Source organism: Amblyomma maculatum, chromosome 3, assembly GCF_055883805.1.
Source record: "Amblyomma maculatum isolate TAMU_Amacu chromosome 3, ASM5588380v1, whole genome shotgun sequence".
NCBI classification, from domain to species: Eukaryota; Metazoa; Arthropoda; class Arachnida; order Ixodida; family Ixodidae; genus Amblyomma; species Amblyomma maculatum.
The window spans coordinates 212,156,341-212,175,387 of NC_139346.1; the positions used below are offsets into that span (position 1 = coordinate 212,156,341).

At 43.6% G+C, this 19,047-nt stretch overlaps 1 protein-coding gene across 1 annotated transcript in view; it reads left to right on the forward strand.

Moving 5' to 3' along the window:
• The first annotated feature begins 229 nt into the window (after nucleotides 1-229).
• Nucleotides 230-19,047, forward strand: part of LOC146197635 (lachesin-like) — a 152,638-nt gene continuing 133,820 nt past the window's right edge. Inside the window, exon 1 of the mRNA XM_084597214.1 lies at nucleotides 230-311. Within this exon, the coding sequence (XP_084453340.1) occupies nucleotides 230-311 (82 nt within the window). The remainder of the gene's footprint in view (nucleotides 312-19,047) is intronic.

A 19,047-nucleotide genomic window follows, 5' to 3' on the forward strand; every position in this document is an offset into this window, starting at 1 on the left:
CTATGCCCACACTCGTTAAACGAATGCACCGCTTTCACGGGAGCAACACTTGCGGCTGGCGAGCACCTTGAAACAGGTTCTATCAGGCTCACCGCTAGAACTTTATACTGCCTGGTGATGCGGCAACAATTCCGGCAACGTGATCTGTGGTCTTCATTGGCCAACGAGCGTCTCAACAGCTGGGGTTGAACTGTGCTGTCCGGCGCAGACCGCTGGTACGACACCCGCCATGAACTGGATTAGACGCTTCCCGCGTCGCACAAGAATTTTGGCCTATGTCGTCGGGCTGCTCTTTGTTGGATCTCTCCAAGGTGAGACACTGCATAGTTGTTTCAACCGTACATGCAAACGTTGCTCCAGTTCGGCACCTGACTTCAGTACTTTGCCTTACTAAATGTACGCAATGTTAAAATGCTAGTTTGAAAAATGCTCACATTACTTGGGATACGCTTGACAGGTTTCACTTAATGACAGGTAGCCGCCACGTTTTGCTAAGACTTGACAATAAAAAGCTTCATATATGAATAATTTCACTCTCGTCCACGTATCAATCATAACCAATCATAGACATAGGCTTAAGGTTAGCCCTACAACGTCTGCACCCTGAACTTTTTTTTGTATCTAAAATATATCCATGTTTAGATAGAAAGAACTGTTATTCCTGTAGATGTAAATGCGGTTTTCCTTGCAATCTCTTGTAGTAATGTAGAAGCGTGTCCATTTGTCTCACACGTCATCTTTCAGGTGCATATAATAGAGACATTTATGCCGTAGTTATTAGAAAGCATTAAATATAAGGTTTATTCGATTTTGTGACTGACTAACCAATGCTGCTGACAATATCGTTGGATAAATATTTAGGAAAATAAAGCTTGATAGCAGATATAGTGGCTATTTGCAATAGAATAATAACGTCATATATTGCAGCTAGTGTGTTATGTCTATTTTTTGCGACTCAAACGCGAGGAAGTAAACGGAGCAGCTACATGGGATAATTACTCATTAATCGAAAGCAAAAATAGTTTACTGAAATACAAACAGCTGCAATTGAGCGATCACCAATTTAGGGATCAATGGCGCGCAGCTACATCTTGAAATAGGCTTCAGTGCTCGACCGCTGCATGCTTGTATGCTTGTCGCGACGTACAGTGCAATTTGATTGGGAATGAAATTGGTTGAATTAAGGAAGCAATCTTTTTCTTGTACAGTAAAGAAAAATTATGGTAACATCCAGAATTAGCCCCAAAAATATGGTCATTCAAGAGGAGATGTCAGTGTTATCCTGAATAGCCACCAGCAAAGCAGTATATAAAGGTTGAAGAGAATGTTTACCAGAACCGCATTAGGCGAATACACTTAATTATGTTGCTTACACCAAGCCTTGCTAAGAGTAACACATGGCCTCTGGTAGTAAAGAGCAACGTATTTAAGCATAAAAAGTGATTTTAACAACAGACCATATTTAAAGATCTGTTTATTCTATAAGTGCGCTTCTGACATTTTAAATGACACGGTTGCTTAATTTAACCAAGCAGAGAAACCTTCTGTTCAGGCACTGACCAGAGTGAAAGCGGATTTCTTCTAACCAACGATAAAGGAAACGAAGATCTCGAAAATCACTAATGGGGTCGCGGTGGAAACGATCATTTCTTTTTTATTTTCCGCGACAACTTCGCCAAGAAGGAAAGCAAGCTGCTTTCTAGAATGACTGCACTTGCAGGATCTAGGCAATGAGGTGTAAGTTCAAATGGCTTCCGGAAAAGCGCCTCTTTCCTGTTCGGATCGTAGAGATGACGCACTTAGAACCGAGACACTCCATGCGGAAAGCACGATGGCGGACATAGTTTCGCGAAACTCCCACTAATAGGGCAACCCTATTTTATGATACAGACTGCGGCTTTAATGAAACTTTGTGTCGTGTTTTTAACATTGGCTGTCGATTGCGAAAGACGGCGAAGTGTACCTCAGTGCCTGAGTTCTTACACAACAGCTACAGACACTAAAGACTACACCAGTCGCTCTTCCTTATTGTATGTGTCGCGTCTGCTCCCCGAACAAGCGTGGCTGCTTATGGCAGCTGTTGCTACAGTTACGCATATGCATCTTGGATACCCTGCAGATCAAATTAGTGCCTTGAATTGGTTGAAGGTTGGTGACAAGGTAAACGAGTCCGCTAAGCTCACAATGCCGGTAGTTGTGAAGCATTTTACTTTATGAAAAGCATCGCTTCAAATGCACGGGGGACAAAGGTTGCGGTTATCAGTGCAAGGCAGACGTCATCATGATGTGTAAAAAATCATTTAGCATTACAGATAATTAAGGTAGAACACACGTCCGTTGAAAGTACGAATTGGTTTTTATTGTTATCTATCGGAGCGACACCTTCAGTTGAGTAATGTTTCAAAACTAGAGGATGAGTAAACGTCTGCAGATCCAGTCCGTTCGCATAAAATATTACAGGTCTGGTGGCTTCGGCTTTCAGAAACTAAGGCTATTTTTTTATCCGCGGGTAAACACTGCCGGCCTAATCGACCGCAAGAAAAAGAACCGCTGAAAAACGCGTTTCTGATCTTATTTTAAACGAGACGTTTAGGTCGTTCGTGAAAGGCGTAGAGCAGAAAAGCAAAAAAAAAAAAAAGTCTAGAGTGGATATTTTGGCACGCGCGAAAAAGGTTTTGTTCGACTTGCATTTTTAATTAAATGGTTTGGCTTAGCTGAAAGACGGTGAAGCGTCGCTGCTTCACACTGACCAATATTCCGTGCTGATTCATCCGAGTGCAATAATTAGCATGCGCCATCTTGCTGCTTCAACATCCAACGAATAACCTTGTGCTGTGTATAAAGCATCAAATACATTTTCAGGCGTTATGGCTTTTGTTTATTTTTTGGAAATGAACATTTGTTGCTGCTCTTCTTGGAGGCTGTTCAGTTTCCGATATCCACATATATTTTCTGTAAAATGCAGCCACCTAGCAGTGACGGCAAGTTCGCGTCATGCAGGTTCCTTACAAATCAGAGCAAGTCTAGTACCCTTTCCTGTATCGAAGGAGTCAGTGTTCGCAGTTATATTAAGCTCAAGTCTTATTTTCAATTGTTTTTGAAAAATATTTTAAGAAAGTTACAAAACCTTAGTGTTCGCAAGAATTAGCGAGCTGTTCGCGCAGAGAGTCTTATAGTGAAGCAGAGTCCATAGTTTACATTTATTTCACAATAGGTAGGTGAATGCGCATCGATACCTTTATCATCCATGGCACTACTTCGTGTCGTGCATACATGCCGTCTCTGGCGCGATAAAACGAAGTACGCGCTTGAAAAAGAGAACGATAAAAGGACCTACACGTGGGTTTTTGAACGGATCTGGAAAAAGACATTTCTCCCGCTTGCGCGCGCTTTGTTTGCAAAATGTTCCGAATGATTGAGTGAAAACACCGGAAACATGTTCTGTAGGTTTAGAGCACACACACGCACACACACACACACACACACACAAACTAATAGCAGTGGCATCGTCGTGATCCGCATGATGTAGGCCTGAATATGAAGCACAGATGCGCAGTAGTTCTGTGGCATAGTTCAATCTACATTTTTTTTTTGCATCTGCTCGCTTGCCTTATATGATTTGTGCTTAGCAGTTCTTATAACACCCTCTGAGTTGCGATATACTGTTTATAGATTTGTATAATTACCACTGTTTTCCTGTACTTGCGATTGTGATTTTGTTTTTTTACCGACTTTGTGGATATATTTGTATTTGTCCCCCCTTACACAATGCCTCTCTGGAGGCCTGTAAGGTATATGTAAATAAATAAATAAATAAATAAATAAATAAATAAATAAATAAATAAATAAATAAATAAATAAATAAATAAATAAATAAATAAATAAATAAATAAATAAATAAATAAATAAATAAATAAATAAATAAATAAATAAATAAATAAATAAATAAATAAATAAATAAATAAATAAATAGATGAAGCGTGTTCATGCCGCAACGAGGGCCGTTTGTAGCAGGAACTGTTGAATGGAAAGACGGCATCAGCTCGGCGACACGATCGCAGTACAATCTCCAGTGAGAAACTTTAGCGATTTTTTAGTGGATTGAAACACGATGAAAGGCTAGACTGAAGTACGGCGAAGCACTGAAACCTCTATGAAAGAAAACACAGCTCGCAAGTGAAACAGAAAAAAAAAGAATTGACATAAGGTGACGCGCCAAGCCAGGAATGCAACGTCGTTGTAAATACACACAAATGCAAAGGAACCGAATATGCGGGAATTCTAGAGATCGCATACGCTGTGGTGTGCGACAAAACTATTGATTACTGCGCATCGTATGGGCGTGGATGAATATTCGAGTCACAGTCGGTCTTTTCTCCACTATTTTAAAACATTCATCCGTAGTAGGTGAAATCTCCAGAAAATCAACATCCTCACTTTTTTAGTGGGGCGAGGTGTCCATAAGCGTCCCCATGGCATTAGATAAAGACGCGGCGTGATGCGCGCGCAGGCGATGAGGTCGGGGGAAGACCGTGTATCGTCGATGTAGCAATGTGAGCGGCTCCCCACCCTGCAATCTTTTTAGAGAGCGGACAAGAGCACTTGCCGCCGTCATCTGTCATGTGCGCTACACGCCCTTAGAGGGGTCTCGCCGCACTTGCGAGGCCTCTTCATTCTCTGCGTGATCTTAGCGCGTATACAACGAACGTGTTCAGCAACGAGCGGTCACTGTAGCGTCTCCGATGCTGAGAGCTGCTTCTTACGGGTCGATAACCTTGTGCGCACTTGCTGTGACGCTTTGGGGTGTGCGCCAATACAGCATTTTCGTCAACTAAACGCTTTGACGGTTTGCTGAGTGCGGCTCAATGGGCGCCATAAAATTGAGTGTTGACACAGCGTTTGCGAAGATAACCTACGTAAAAGCGTTAATTGTTGAGCTAGTTTGTGATCAGTCTTAAAATTCATTTTGTTTTGCGCCTGTGGTGTACGTGTCTTCTTACTGTGTGTCCTATTCTTTTGCGCTAAACAAGATGAATTTGAAGACTGATCACCTACGTAACCTTTATTCTTGTGCGATGCTGACAGTATTTAGGTATTCGAAGACTTTTGTCAAAGAATGTGCCTAAATATTTCTATTAGATTTATTTATATATTATACAATCAAGGTACATAGTACATTATAGAGGGGAGGGGTAAGAAACAAGACAAATTACACAAAAACTAGGATACAAATGTGAAGGACACAAGATAAAGAATACAAATATAAATGATACAAAAACAACAGAAAAGGCAAACAGAAAATCAATGCCTACAAAAAGATATTGTATTATTATTGTCCCGAGTTTCACAGGTAGCACGAGCAAAATTGTACAAAATACGATGTAAGTAAACAAACAATGTTACTACACACAGTCAATCATTTGTTACATTAGTTTACAAAATAGAACCTTGGACGGCAGTTTTAACGTTATCAGCGCCGGTAATATAGTAATTGAAGCAGGTAAACTGTACCAATCTTTGCTAGTTTTTGGAAGACACGAATAGGAATAGCTTACGGTGTTACGATGAGGAATATTCACTTTCTGGCGGTGGTTTAGGTGAGATGAAATGTATGGTGGTGGTTGAACTCAAAGAAGGCATAAGTATGAATTGTGATAATATATTTTATGAAAAAGACATAGGCGAGATATTTTTCTGCGAATTAATAACGGCGAGAGGTGTAGGAATGATTTCATATTAGTAACAAATCTGTTTGTCGCATGGTGCAAAGTCTCGCCAAAAAAGCCACGCTAGAATTTTTAGTGAGGATCCCGTTCCGTGACTCCACGATCGTGCTCGAAGTCATTCAGTGCGCACCTTTTTCTAAACGCCCTCTTTTGCCTCCATGAACTGTACAGGCGGACTTGCATTGTCTTAAACATGTTTATGCGTAATGTCTCGCCTTTTCGGCTCGTCTATATGTGCGTGCAGAGGACTGCAAACGCTTGTCAAATCCCCATGGCTTACATGGTTCACCAGGCAGACCAAACGGCTCTGCACACGGGAGCTTTGTCCTGAGTGCTGCTGGTTAAACACCAACGCTGTGATGTCACATCAAGCGCAACCTATTTTCTGTCGGCATGTCTAGAGAAACTCTTTTTACTTTTCAAGCAGTTTAGCGCACTGCAGTGAAGTAACACGCGACACGGAACAGAAAGACGGGAAGAAAGAAAGCAAACAAACAAGTAAAGACGTAATGAAGAACATAAATAAGTTGAGAAATAAGCAAACAAAATTTGTGCCACTGATATTGCACTCACCATTGCTGAACCTTGACTGCCGAGTCTATAACATGGCGGACCGCCACGCGAAGGACAAGCGTCTTATAATACTTTGCCACGGAATACACGAAGCACGCAAGGAGGGCAGGCTGCATTCCACCCTCATCGTCGACTACATATAGGTAAGGAAAGGCGCACGAGCACAAGAAAACAAGAACGTGACACTAAAGCTGAGCCAAGCGCCTTAGAAGAAGCTGTTGTGCTTCGTTAATTTCGCTAGACATCTTTTTTATTGGGTGGCAAAAGTAGCTGAGGATAGTCTTTCAATTCGTACTTACTTGCTTTAATTTCAATCAAAGAATAATCCGAGATGGGTGTTATCGAAGTCATGCCTTGATTTACGAAGATTAACACCACCCACTCCAATCACACCATCGCACAATACAAAGGAGTAGATGCATGTTTTCCAAGCATGCTGCAAGCGCGAGGGGTAAAGCTGCATGCGCAAGGGGTAAACATCTATTCAGGAGAAATCTGCCGGTTTGTATGATGTTCGCAAACCCAGGACTCCGTCAGGGGCGTAAGTCTAACAATACGTGCCACCTAGTTTGAGACGTAGGCACTGTGTCCAACCTGCACTGAAGATGAAAAATGTAGTTCTCTGTCTTTTCATCTCTATTTTTGTTCGTGCTAACCGGGGCATATACATTAGCAGGAAAGCGTTATATGAAACGTACAACGAGAAAATCCCGGGTTTTGTCCCACCCAGAGACGAGAAAAAAAAATGTTTTAGAGTTCCGTCTTAACCCAAAGAAAGGGATTAAGAAAATCTGGCTAAGTCGAGTTTCGCTGACTATCAGCGCCGAATTGCTAAAATAGGAGCACAAAAAAACAAAATCCCGTTTGCCCTGTATAATTTTTCCTACAGTTAAAATCTCCAGAAAACAAACAGAGAAAATGTGAAACATAATTCAACTCTTAGGTTTAAGACGGCATACACGAGGTGGTTCAGGGAGTCCGGCGCTGATATTGGAAAATAAAAGAGGTGTAGAGATCGGCACCACTGTATAGCAATACCGGTTTTAGCGGACACCATAGATAACAATGAAGAGAATACCCTTAACTGGTTAACTGACGTGTGACAGTAAACATTTTAACTATGAAGTTGTGGGCATGATTTCAAATGGAACTCTGTAGCAGGCCGATAGTAATAGGCATTATCGGGGCTCTGCCTCAATAAAATTTTGTCCATATCGGGTCAAAAGACACACTTTTTAAAAGCGCTTGTCTTTGGTGAGCGAAAAACTGTGCGCACATAACACGTGACCATATCTCTCCAGGTGACAGGACAGAGAAAAGGTCGCATGAATGTGCGCCAGAGTGGCGTGCACTGTTGGTGTTCTTTCGCGCTCACCGAAAACACGCGTCTTTTGGCACGATGTGGACGCATTGTGTTAGTCACAGTGCCAACAGTGACCGCATTTTCGAAATTCCAAACACTGATATGGCTACTACTATACTGACCAGCTAGAGCTGTCCGATTGAAACCAGTTACCTAACCGTGAAATTGTGGGACACCTAAGCTCTGCCTTTAAGGGTATCACGCAAAAGCATCAATGGCTGCCCATTGCAGGCTCCCCTTGCCTATCCCGTTTCGCGCCCGTTCTCTTTGGTAGTCGCTTAATTAGGCAGCAGTGTCTTACGTGTGGCTCTCTTAACACACACAATAAATTCATAAAACGTCACATTATGTAGAAGCCTTTCTCAAGGTAGACAAAAATCTCCGTTTTAACCGACCCGTCAGCACTTGCTTGCGAGGCCTAGGAGAAGCGTGTCTGACTAAGTATCCGAGGGTCCTGCAAGGCTGGACTCTAATCTTATCTGACTGATCACAGAGGCATCGGATACATGGGGCAATATCGAATTGCAAAAAAAAAAAAAAAGGAATCAGAATGAAGTGGAGATAGAATGAAGAATTTAAGAAGGACCCTTATGCTTTGCTTTTAAGAGTGCGTCAGCGTTGATAGCTTCCGTTAGCGACTCTGCTTGCGGATCTTCATTCAAGTACACGCACACTGTTAATAGTTTAGTCACCAATCCCTCACCTCATACCTGTATTATCTCACACTACCACATAAGCATAGCGTCGTAAGCCCCCGCATTATGTCAAAAATTATCTGAGGTAGATATAAATTCCCGTTTTAACCAAGCCTTAAGAATGTCTCTTCGTGGTCACAATGAAACGTTAAAGGGGAACTTCTTCTATGCATAAAGAGAAGCAAAAAAAAAAAAAAAAAGCGTCTCCGTGACCCAGGGGTAACCTGTCGAATTCGGTATACAAAAGGTGAGGTAGGTTCGGCTCCCATCTTACCCAACTATCTCAAACTTGTCACCCGAGATTGCCGTTTTTTTCCAGGTCGATGTCACGTGGTCTTGTAACGTCACATATTTCGTTGCCCAATCAGTGCCCAGTTATGGCATCTGCCAGAGACATGCTACCAGTATTTTGGCCACAGCGCCGACTCCACCAGAATTTCTGGACAGCGGGTACTGTAACGCTATCGCGTCGGAAACGGGACCACTCTTGCTGTCTCGCAGTGAATGATAATGCCCTACATCACTAGACACGCAGGCTATAATAACCATGCCATTGAAGAGGCAGTCACGCAGAACATTGTTCGTGCTTGGAATGCACCCGTTAGCCCCAGTGTGTTCAATGTCGTTCGTTGACGAATATTGTCTGGTATATATATACATGGACCTTAGAGGAAAGCCTGCTTAAAAATATAGCCTGGGTTCTCGATAAACACAGCGTTTTCATGGTCCGGCAGTGGTTTCAGTGGGACGCGGAAACCCCTTCACATGCACCCCCTGTATTACCGACATCGGGAAAACAACGCAGCGACCAGTACTTAGCGGCTGTGTTATTTCTTTTTGAGTGCAAATATCCACGTAACAGCACACCTAAGATACATTTTTTTTTACATAAAACTTTTAAAAGAACGTGTGAATGTTTTGGCGAAGCAGTCGCAACGGAGGAAGTAACCTGGTTTCCTGCGCGCCATTCCTACTTGGATTTGCATGATTCACCGCAGCGTAGCTTCTGAAGTCGCCAAGAATGAACATTGTAAGTCAGGAGGGAGCGTTCGCTAGAAATCAGTCATCGCGCAGTTTAAGAAGAAAAAGGTTCCGCGCGCTGCCGAGCGACACGTCGTGCATAAGGTACCGTTGCGGGCATTTACCTTCACTCTTCCAGACGAATATTCTTTGTCCCTTAAAAGTAAAATATCCAACGCAGTGTTTTCTGCTCACAGAAAGATATAGTACTCAGAAAGGACGTGGATGTCACTGACAGCCTCAAATGTGCGCTAGATACCTAAAATTACTGCAGTGAGGATATTGCCTGACCACATCAGTAATGAAGCAATCACTATTCTCCATAAATTTGCTTGAACAGCTGCGCAGGTTGAGTAGCCGAGAAGAGTCGAGAACCTCAGTAAATATTGAGGGCTTTAAAGTAGTATGTGACAAGAGAAATGTATCCACTACTGGGACAGACACTCTCTGACCTATGTGTCGTTAGCAGAGTCTATGAACATCGAGTTACCTAGAATGAGATTGTTCCGAACTGACCCATAAGAAAATTCAGCATGTACGCATTCCGTGATAAACCGGACGCACTGAGCTCATAACTACATGCATAATAAAAATATGTGAGGATACTTAAGTTCCGCCTTTGAGGGCGTGACGCGACGGCGATAATATGACTGCCGTCTGGGGCTCTCCTTGAGTATCCTCTTTCTCGTATACATGTACTCTGCATCTCACTTAAAGGAGAACTGAATCGGTTTTCAAATTGCATCAAATTGGTTGGTTTGAAAGAAGGGGTTCTGTTGACATGTGTGTCAATGTTTTCTCAATTATGTCAATAAGAAAACAGAAATCGCTTGTTGAAAACGCGCCACGGTCAGGCCCTCATCGCTGCCGGGAGTGGTGGGAGTGGAGAGCCGAAATTGAGGAACAGGCGGATGTGACGTCAATCTCGGATTGTCAGAGGTCGGCGGCGCGTTTTGCATGCTTGCTTCGCTCCATCCCACGCTTTGGTGATCGACGTATCAGCGCAATCGGCTGCTGGTGCCGTTTTTTTTCTCCAGTTCTGTCGGTGCTGAAGGTTCTGCGTGGTCAAAGATTCCACGAAGTCAACCAGCAGATACGCAGCTGTTGTGGAGTGCCGGGCCGAGCCGAGCGCTTCGACGCCCTCCGACTAGTGAGCCTCTTTTGCTCATTTGTAAAATAAACATAGTTTGATGTTGGAAAATTATTTATTTTTTGTCATTAGAAAACAAACATTCTTGTGTGTGCGAGAAACGACTAGTGGCTATCAGCAAAGCTTTCCGTTGTACGAACTTTGGTGGTCCAGGCGATATGGTGCTTTATAGTTTCCCAGAGGATAAGAAACTTTCGGCGCACGGGTCTGTGTCATGAAAAGAAAAAAAAAATCATTGCCTTTCGAATGAGCTGTGCTTTGTACTGATGATTTTCGTGCTGATGACGATAATCGAATCTTGGCAGCGGTGCGGGCCCCTTGGGATTCCAAATAAATCAGCGCACCTGAAATCCGGTGCAGTTCTGTTTCTGCTCCTGCACATAATTTGGGTAATACCGTTGTTGCACAGCTGGATTCACCGTCGTTCGCTTAACCAAAGACACCAAACTTGAAACCCAATTCGCGGCCCACTGTTGTTACACAGCTCACCACCTATCTAAGCCGCGTCAACAATTACCATGCATGATCGGTAGAACGAAGCTGCATTTGCAACAGTCATTTAGAACGCAGTGTCTAGAATGCCGTACTTCTCGCTCGGCAAGAGAGCGCTCAAACATCGTCCGAAGGCAACATTGCCTCTATATGCCGCGCCGGCCGCGCCTCCCGCAAGCTGTTTGTGGAGGCGCTAGCGTCAAGAAAGCGTGCTCAGATTTATTGTTATCTTAAATAATAAGCCCAGGAATAACGGAATGTAAAAAGTTAACCTTTACTGAGGATCGCTGAGCCGCACCGAGATGCTGTTAGGATAACTGACACAAGCAAATTTCTCTTCACAGCTGTGTAGCGACAGTCGCCAGTGCGTTGCGGCTCATCTGATCTTCTCGTATATGTATACATTAGCTCATCTTCTAAGGCGGCGCCGTGATAAATGATATCTTCATTCAATTGTGCAACAAAGTGATTTACAGTAGGCAGTTCTACGAGTAGCTTGTTTATTACAGAGCTGCTCAATTCCCAAGCGTCGTCTGCTGTGGCGCCGATGCAAAATAATATAGGCCTAGGGACGACCAGGGAGTGCGTTCGGCCAGAGTGCCCGTCTCCCCGGGCTCGCTGCCGGCACCGTTCCGGTAAGCTCGCTTCATCTGGCGCTGCCGGTGCTGTAGACTTGTCTGATTTCATGATGCGGCTGAAGCCGGACTATTTTCGACGTTGCGTTGAACAGCGCACCGTTGCGCTGTTGGGTCGAAGGTTGTATAAAAGCGCCGTGGAGTAGGATTGCGCCATATACAATGACTGTTTCGTTTACTGCTATTGAACTGCGATTTATTGTGTAAAGGGCAGTTGTTAGAGCTGACCAGCTTGTGCACTTTTTGCCTTCGAGGGCCGATTTTCGACTCGCGCAAATGTGCTAACTTAGCTTTCGCTGTTGACGTTATCGACAGCGTCTTTCGTAGCGCCGTTTTTTGGAACTGCTGGTTGCCCGAACGCATAGGGTAAGCGTCCAAGTTGTCTTAAGTTGTTAAAATAATCAATAACATTTTATATCGAGCTGTCAAGTCGCCTGAAGCAACGTGCACGCAGCAACACCGCCGGCGCCGACCTGGCATATCCGAGAATATGACGCCATGATGGGCTAAGCCAATTGCGAACAGCGGCGTTTGTTCGGAGGGCGGAGCCGCTGGTACTCGTTTTCTTGTAAAAACTTCCGTTTCCATTCATTCATGCCATTTTTAAGTAGGATAGTTTTGTTCAGCGGACAAAAAAACTTTAAAATGCCGCAAAGAACTCATTTTTGTTTTTGCGAAAAAACGTTTCAGCTTACCTTTAATTGATAATCTCTTAATTATAGTGTGTCTAATATCTCAGAAATACTTTTTATCATACAGCCGTAAGCTGCGCACTGCATTGTATGCGGAAGACCGCCCGGCATAAATATAAATGCCTACCTATCCAAGCCTTACGAACGTGTCAGTGTGGCCTATAGGTGTAGCCTGTCTGACTTGGAACGACTAGCGTTTTTGGAGAAAGCATTCTTTCATTGCTACCGCGTCAAAAACGACTGTGCAAATTCGGCCGCACCTATCTCGTCACGTACGACAGCTGCCTATGCGCTACAGAATAGAGCAAAAGGGCAGCGCTGTGCCTCATCGCGCTGTAATGGCGAAAAGCACGAACCTCGCCAAGCGGCATTGTTTTGGAGGGCGGGTTACTGGAACCCTAAGTTATTGGCTTTCGTATAGACGTGTGGCGTGCGCTTCCTGAAGTGTGCGCTTGTGATTCATTGGTAAGCGCGGACCGTTGGCTACGGCAGCAGAAGCGGATTCTGCACAGCTTCCGTTCATATGGCGTGAGCTCTACAACGTTTGGGTGTGACGCTCTAACTCGGGCCCGCAGGCAGCAACTGCAGCTAGCGCCTTCTGTAAGTCTCTTTGCGAGTGCGCTCACTTAATTACATGCAAATACTGAGTGGATTTCGCTGACGTACAGAGAGAACCAAAATAAAATCATGTTTTTCGGCTGAAAGGAGTGAAAGAACGTACAAAAATAAGAATTAGAAATAAATATGAAAGCAAATAAACAATTAAGGAAGGGAGCTGGCGGGCCGAAAAAAAAAAAAAGAACGAAAGAAACAAATGAGTAGAAAACTAAAACGAAGAAAGGAAAGAACGGAAGATGATAGAAATAAAAAAATAGAAAAAAGAAGAATGAGTGCAATATAATATGACCAAGCGCAAACCCTCATGCAGCTTGAGAAACAGACAGCATGTGCACGAGAAAAAGGATTTCAGACGAACTCGTGAACCTGTGGTGCCCTCCGATGGGATTCCTGTGTTGCTAAATATTAAAAACTACTCACGATTGACGAAAACATTCAAGAGCATGTGTATACTGTTGCAAAATGAAGTTAGTTTGTAGAAAATTGAAATAAAACAAAGCAAGCAAGAAAATTTGAATATTTAATGAATTAATTTGCTTTTGCTTATTCTTGACTAAACTTCGACTAAAGAAATGCGGAGGAGAGAGGGGGGGGGGGTTGTACTTATATAAAAAGATGTTTGAAGCTAAATTTTAAAAATATTAACCTTCGCTTCAAACTACTTCATTTCATATTTTTTTTTACTCACTTCTAATGATCGCCGTTTCATTCTAAGCATTAAGGGTATTAAAAGTGATGATACCTACTACACGGCTTAATTCTGATCTGAAGCTTCTTTTTCATTTATTTATTTGCACAGAAAACATCCTGGAAGACGGCTAAAAGCCGTGGAACCCTACCATTTGGTAGATGGCGGCGTAAGTATCTTAAGAGACAGTGACAAAACAGAAACAAAACCATGGCAATTGATGATAATTACCGAGTTATAGAATACAAATAACTGTACAAAAATAGTGCTTATATAGAAATCACCAGGACGAATAGTTGGACAATCAACCGCGTGTTTGTAAAATGCGTCAGAGAGTGCAACATAAGAGGCAAGGATAGCACGATGCAAATTTTCTAAAGCACAGTTCATCGGAAATGCACGAAAAGTAGTTACAGAACCTACTTATAACACTACAAAAACCTACTCTATTTTAGAAAATCTCTCACATCTCTTATAAAAGCCGCGACTTTGCACGGAGAAAGCGTCACCGTCATCAACATTGCCATCAGCAAGATCATCACCCACGCACCAATTAACATTTTTTCCTTATTATTGACTTACTTGGGACTAGGTGAGGCTAATTATAGTAGCATTTCACTGATCCCGACTGTTTTGCATCCCGCTGATTAGGTCACACCAAGAACGATGCACCGTCCAAAGTGCACCCGCCCGAAAACCTGCGGTCACTGGTCAGAGCGCGCCGGAGATCCAGCGGGACAAATAGGTGCGCGCGGAGAATGTACACGTATAGGTACACAAGGAGGAGAAGGCATATAGAAATACAGCTCGCACAGGCTCGCCACGGAAGAAGAGGAATGGAGCTCGGCGAGGGCAGTCCTTGAAGGAGAGTTTCGTGCTCCGTTCTTCTCGAACGCCTTCCTTTCCCAAGGGAGAGCGCGCGCTATAGTGAAGCTGACCACTCCATCACGCGGCCGCTTAGTCAGCGCCTTCGGAGGACGGGACCCCGGGTCTGGAGGAGACTCCGCGGGGACCAGTTTCGGAGTGTGTAACGTTGCGCCGTAACTCAGCGCCCAGAAGGAGGAGAAGGAAGGCTGCTCGCCCCTACAACGCTGGTAGGGTCGAGGCGAGCTCTGTTTATTTCCACGCTGTCGCCATTTCACTCCATTCAGGCGCGCCGGTGCCAGACAATGGCTGGCGATGCGTACGCCGGGCAGCCGAAGTTCTGTGGACCACTGCACCGGAGTTGTACGGAGGGGCTGACAGAGCTTGCAATGGATGATTTGCGTCCGGCTAGCGACCATATTTCCTTGAGTGCTGGGAAACTTTGAAATGGGCGCTACCCACCGCAGTGGCTCCATCGCTATGATATTTGGGTGCGAGGACACGGGTGCGAGGCCGTGGGTTCGAATCCTGCCTGGAATGGTTATTTATTTTACTTTCCAGTAAATCATCTCTATGTTTAATTAATCCTTGACACTGATAAAAGCCTGCTCTATGGTTTCGTTTACGTCAGCGGCTGTTGGACCCCTTCTTATCTTTCACCCTAAACTGATTACAGTGCTAATTTAGGTCAACAACAAAGCAAAAAAAAAAAAAAAAAACAATCCCCTACGCTTTCCTTGGCCTGGTCGACTTTTGGCTGTTGCATCATAAAGAGCTCCTTATCTGGCGCTATATATATATATATATATATATATATATATATATATATATATATATATATATATATATATATATATATATATATATATATATATATATATATATATATATATATATATATATATATATATATATATATGAAGGAAAGAAGCCAACAGTCGGCGAGGCCAAGGAAAGCGTTGGGGATGTTACTTTATGTCTTTTTTTTTTTAATGTTTACTTGGATAATAACAGAAATTAGTAATGGAATCTTGTTTTAGGGGAAAGATAAATAAACACAAAGTAGAAGAAAAAAAAAAAAACAACGTGCCGATGGTGGGAACCGAACCCACGACCTCCGAATATCGCGTCCGGTGCTCTTCCAACTGAGCTACATCGGCCGCTGTCCCCCCTGCTACTTGCTTGGGTATTTATGTTGTTTGTATACGAACCTTGAGAGTGTTCACCAGCGCCACCCTCAAACATAGCGGCGGACGTAGAACGTCCTTTGTTACCGTCAGCGTCACGTAGAACGTGATCAAGGGCGAGGGCGAAAGCTGTGCTAGAGCCCTCTTACGCTACCTATGGCTTCAAGACTGCCAGAACCGAGACTCCCCTTAATTAATCAGCTTGTAGCTTACGGGGGTCTCGGTTCTGGCAGTCTTGAAGCCATAGGTAGCGTAAGAGGGTTCTAGCACAGCTTTCGCCCTCGCCCTTGATCACGTTCTACGTGACGCTGACGGTAACAAAGGACGTTCTACGTCCGCCGCTATGTTTGAGGGTGGCGCTGGTGAACACTCTCAAGGTTCGTATACAAACAACATAAATACCCAAGCAAGTAGCAGGGGGGACAGCGGCCGATGTAGCTCAGTTGGAAGAGCACCGGACGCGATATTCGGAGGTCGTGGGTTCGGTTCCCACCATTGGCACGTTGTTTTTTCTTCTACTTTGTGTTTATTTATCTTTCCCCTAAAACAAGATTCCATTACTAATTTCTGTTATTATCCAAGTAAACATTAAAAAAAAGACATAAAGTAACATCCCCAACGCTTTCCTTGGCCTCGCCGACTGTTGGCTTCTTTCCTTCATGTATTATAACGAGCACCCTCATTTCCCCTTAATTGATCAGCTTGTAGCTTACGGGGGTCTCGGTTCTGGCAGTCTTGAAGCCATAGGTAGCGTAAGAGGGTTCTAGCACAGCTTTCGCCCTCGCCCTTGATCACGTTCTACGTGACGCTGACGGTAACAAAGGACGTTCTACGTCCGCCGCTATGTTTGAGGGTGGCGCTGGTGAACACTCTCAAGGTTCGTATACAAACAACATAAATACCCAAGCAAGTAGCAGGGGGGACAGCGGCCGATGTAGCTCAGTTGGAAGAGCACCGGACGCGATATTCGGAGGTCGTGGGTTCGGTTCCCACCATCGGCACGTTGTTTTTTCTTCTACTTTGTGTTTATTTATCTTTCCCCTAAAACAAGATTCCATTACTAATTTCTGTTATTATCCAAGTAAACATTAAAAAAAAGACATAAAGTAACCTCCCCAACGCTTTCCTTGGCCTCGCCGACTGTTGGCTTCTTTCCTTCATGTATTATAACGAGCACCCTCATTTCCCCTTAATTGATCAGCTTGTAGCTTACGGGGGTCTCGGTTCTGGCAGTCTTGAAGCCATAGGTAGCGTAAGAGGGTTCTAGCACAGCTTTCGCCCTCGCCCTTGATCACGTTCTACGTGACGCTGACGGTAACAAAGGACGTTCTACGTCCGCCGCTATGTTTGAGGGTGGCGCTGGTGAACACTCTCAAGGTTCGTATACAAACAACATAAATACCCAAGCAAGTAGCAGGGGGGACAGCGGCCGATGTAGCTCAGTTGGAAGAGCACCGGACGCGATATTCGGAGGTCGTGGGTTCGGTTCCCACCATTGGCACGTTGTTTTTTCTTCTACTTTGTGTTTATTTATCTTTCCCCTAAAACAAGATTCCATTACTAATTTCTGTTATTATCCAAGTAAACATTAAAAAAAAGACATAAAGTAACATCCCCAACGCTTTCCTTGGCCTCGCCGACTGTTGGCTTCTTTCCTTCATGTATTATAACGAGCACCCTCATTTCCCCTATATATATATATATATATATATATATATATATATATATATATATATATATATATATATATATATATTATATTATATATATATACTGAATAAAGAAGCACGTTGACAGACGCGACTGTTCGTTTGCACAGTTTACAGTTTACTAATGTTAAAAAAAGCAGTCATACGTGGTGAAGAAAAGAATGTATTGACGTTTCGGCCGCGGGACCGGCCTTTGATGGAAGAAACTAGGTTACAGACAGTGTCCTATATTTATACGCTAGGTCTATCAGTATCAGTACTGATGACGGTGACCATCTAATAATAAACCGAAACTAATATAGGTAACAATTATGCAGTCATACTTGCATCATGATGAAGATTACAACTGGTTTAAAATAACAAGAAAATAAGACGTGGTGGCGCTATATTATCGAGAATCCTACGGAGCCCACACGCGCGCAAAAATGCATCACCATTCATCAAATTCGCAAGCATACCAAGGCACGTGGCTAAACTGCGGACAATGAGGTGGTCACAATATGTACAGATAAAAAAAGAGAGTGAGAGAGAGAGCGGAGTAATAAGGTACTACTCATTTCCCTGCTGATCCTTCGAAGTTGCAGATATCAGAAATAGTGTTACTTAGATAAAGAACTTAGCTTTCCTACGCTCTCGTTAATCCCTGACAACACAGCCTTAAACTTATGAATTAAAAATGATTCGCTGACTTCACGCTCGTACTGTGATCGAAACCCAGATTCCAAGATAATGATCTTTAATTGATGAAATGAATGACAGCTGTAGGTTGCGTTGGCTTGTACTGTGAGCCTTGTGATTGTTAAAACTCAATCTAAAAGACGTCGCAGTCTGCCTTATATACTGCAGCTGGCAGCCAGAACATTCAAGCAGGTAAATTACATTGGTAGTGTCACTGGTGAAGTTGCCTTTAATTTTTATACGGTAGCTGGAAGCCGTGCTAACAGCTACTGATGACGTTATCATTTGGGAACATATTTTACAGCGAGATTTATTGCATGGTGCACCAGCCAGTAAATTCGGGACGGGTGGTTCTCGGAGAAGTCAAAATATCACGCAAATTTTTAGCCCGTTTGAATACAGCTCGGGATGGTTCCCGGAAGATGTTTTAGGCGGTCACTTTGCATCAGGATGTTGTGATGTCTTTTAGAATACTTGTTACGTTAAGGAGAGCGGCTAAATAGGTTAAAGCCAAGTTAGTTTGCTGTTTGGAGAGAGGATCGTTTGGGGAATATAAAGTAACGACTCGCAGTCGAGTGCGTCTGTGCGTTTAACAGCATCGTCAATTACCTTTGCGGGATATTTTGTTTAGTTAGGACGCGTCGAAGTCCTTGACAATTCCCGTAGAAGCCAGATGTTTTGGAATATATTCTTTTAAAACGAACGGCCTGACTGTATGGAATACTGGTTTTGCAATGCTTTACATGGCTGCTGTTAAGATACTGTTGGCAGTCAGTAGGTGTGTGTGTGTGCGTGTGTGCGCGCGCGCGCGCGCGCGCGTGTGTGTGTGTGTGTGTGTGTGTGTGTGTGTGTGTGTGTGTGTGTGTGTGTGTGTGTGTGTGTGTGTGTGTGTGTGTGTGTGTGTGTGTGTGTGTGTGTGTGTGTGTGTGTGTGTGTGTTGGTATTTGGTTGAAATTG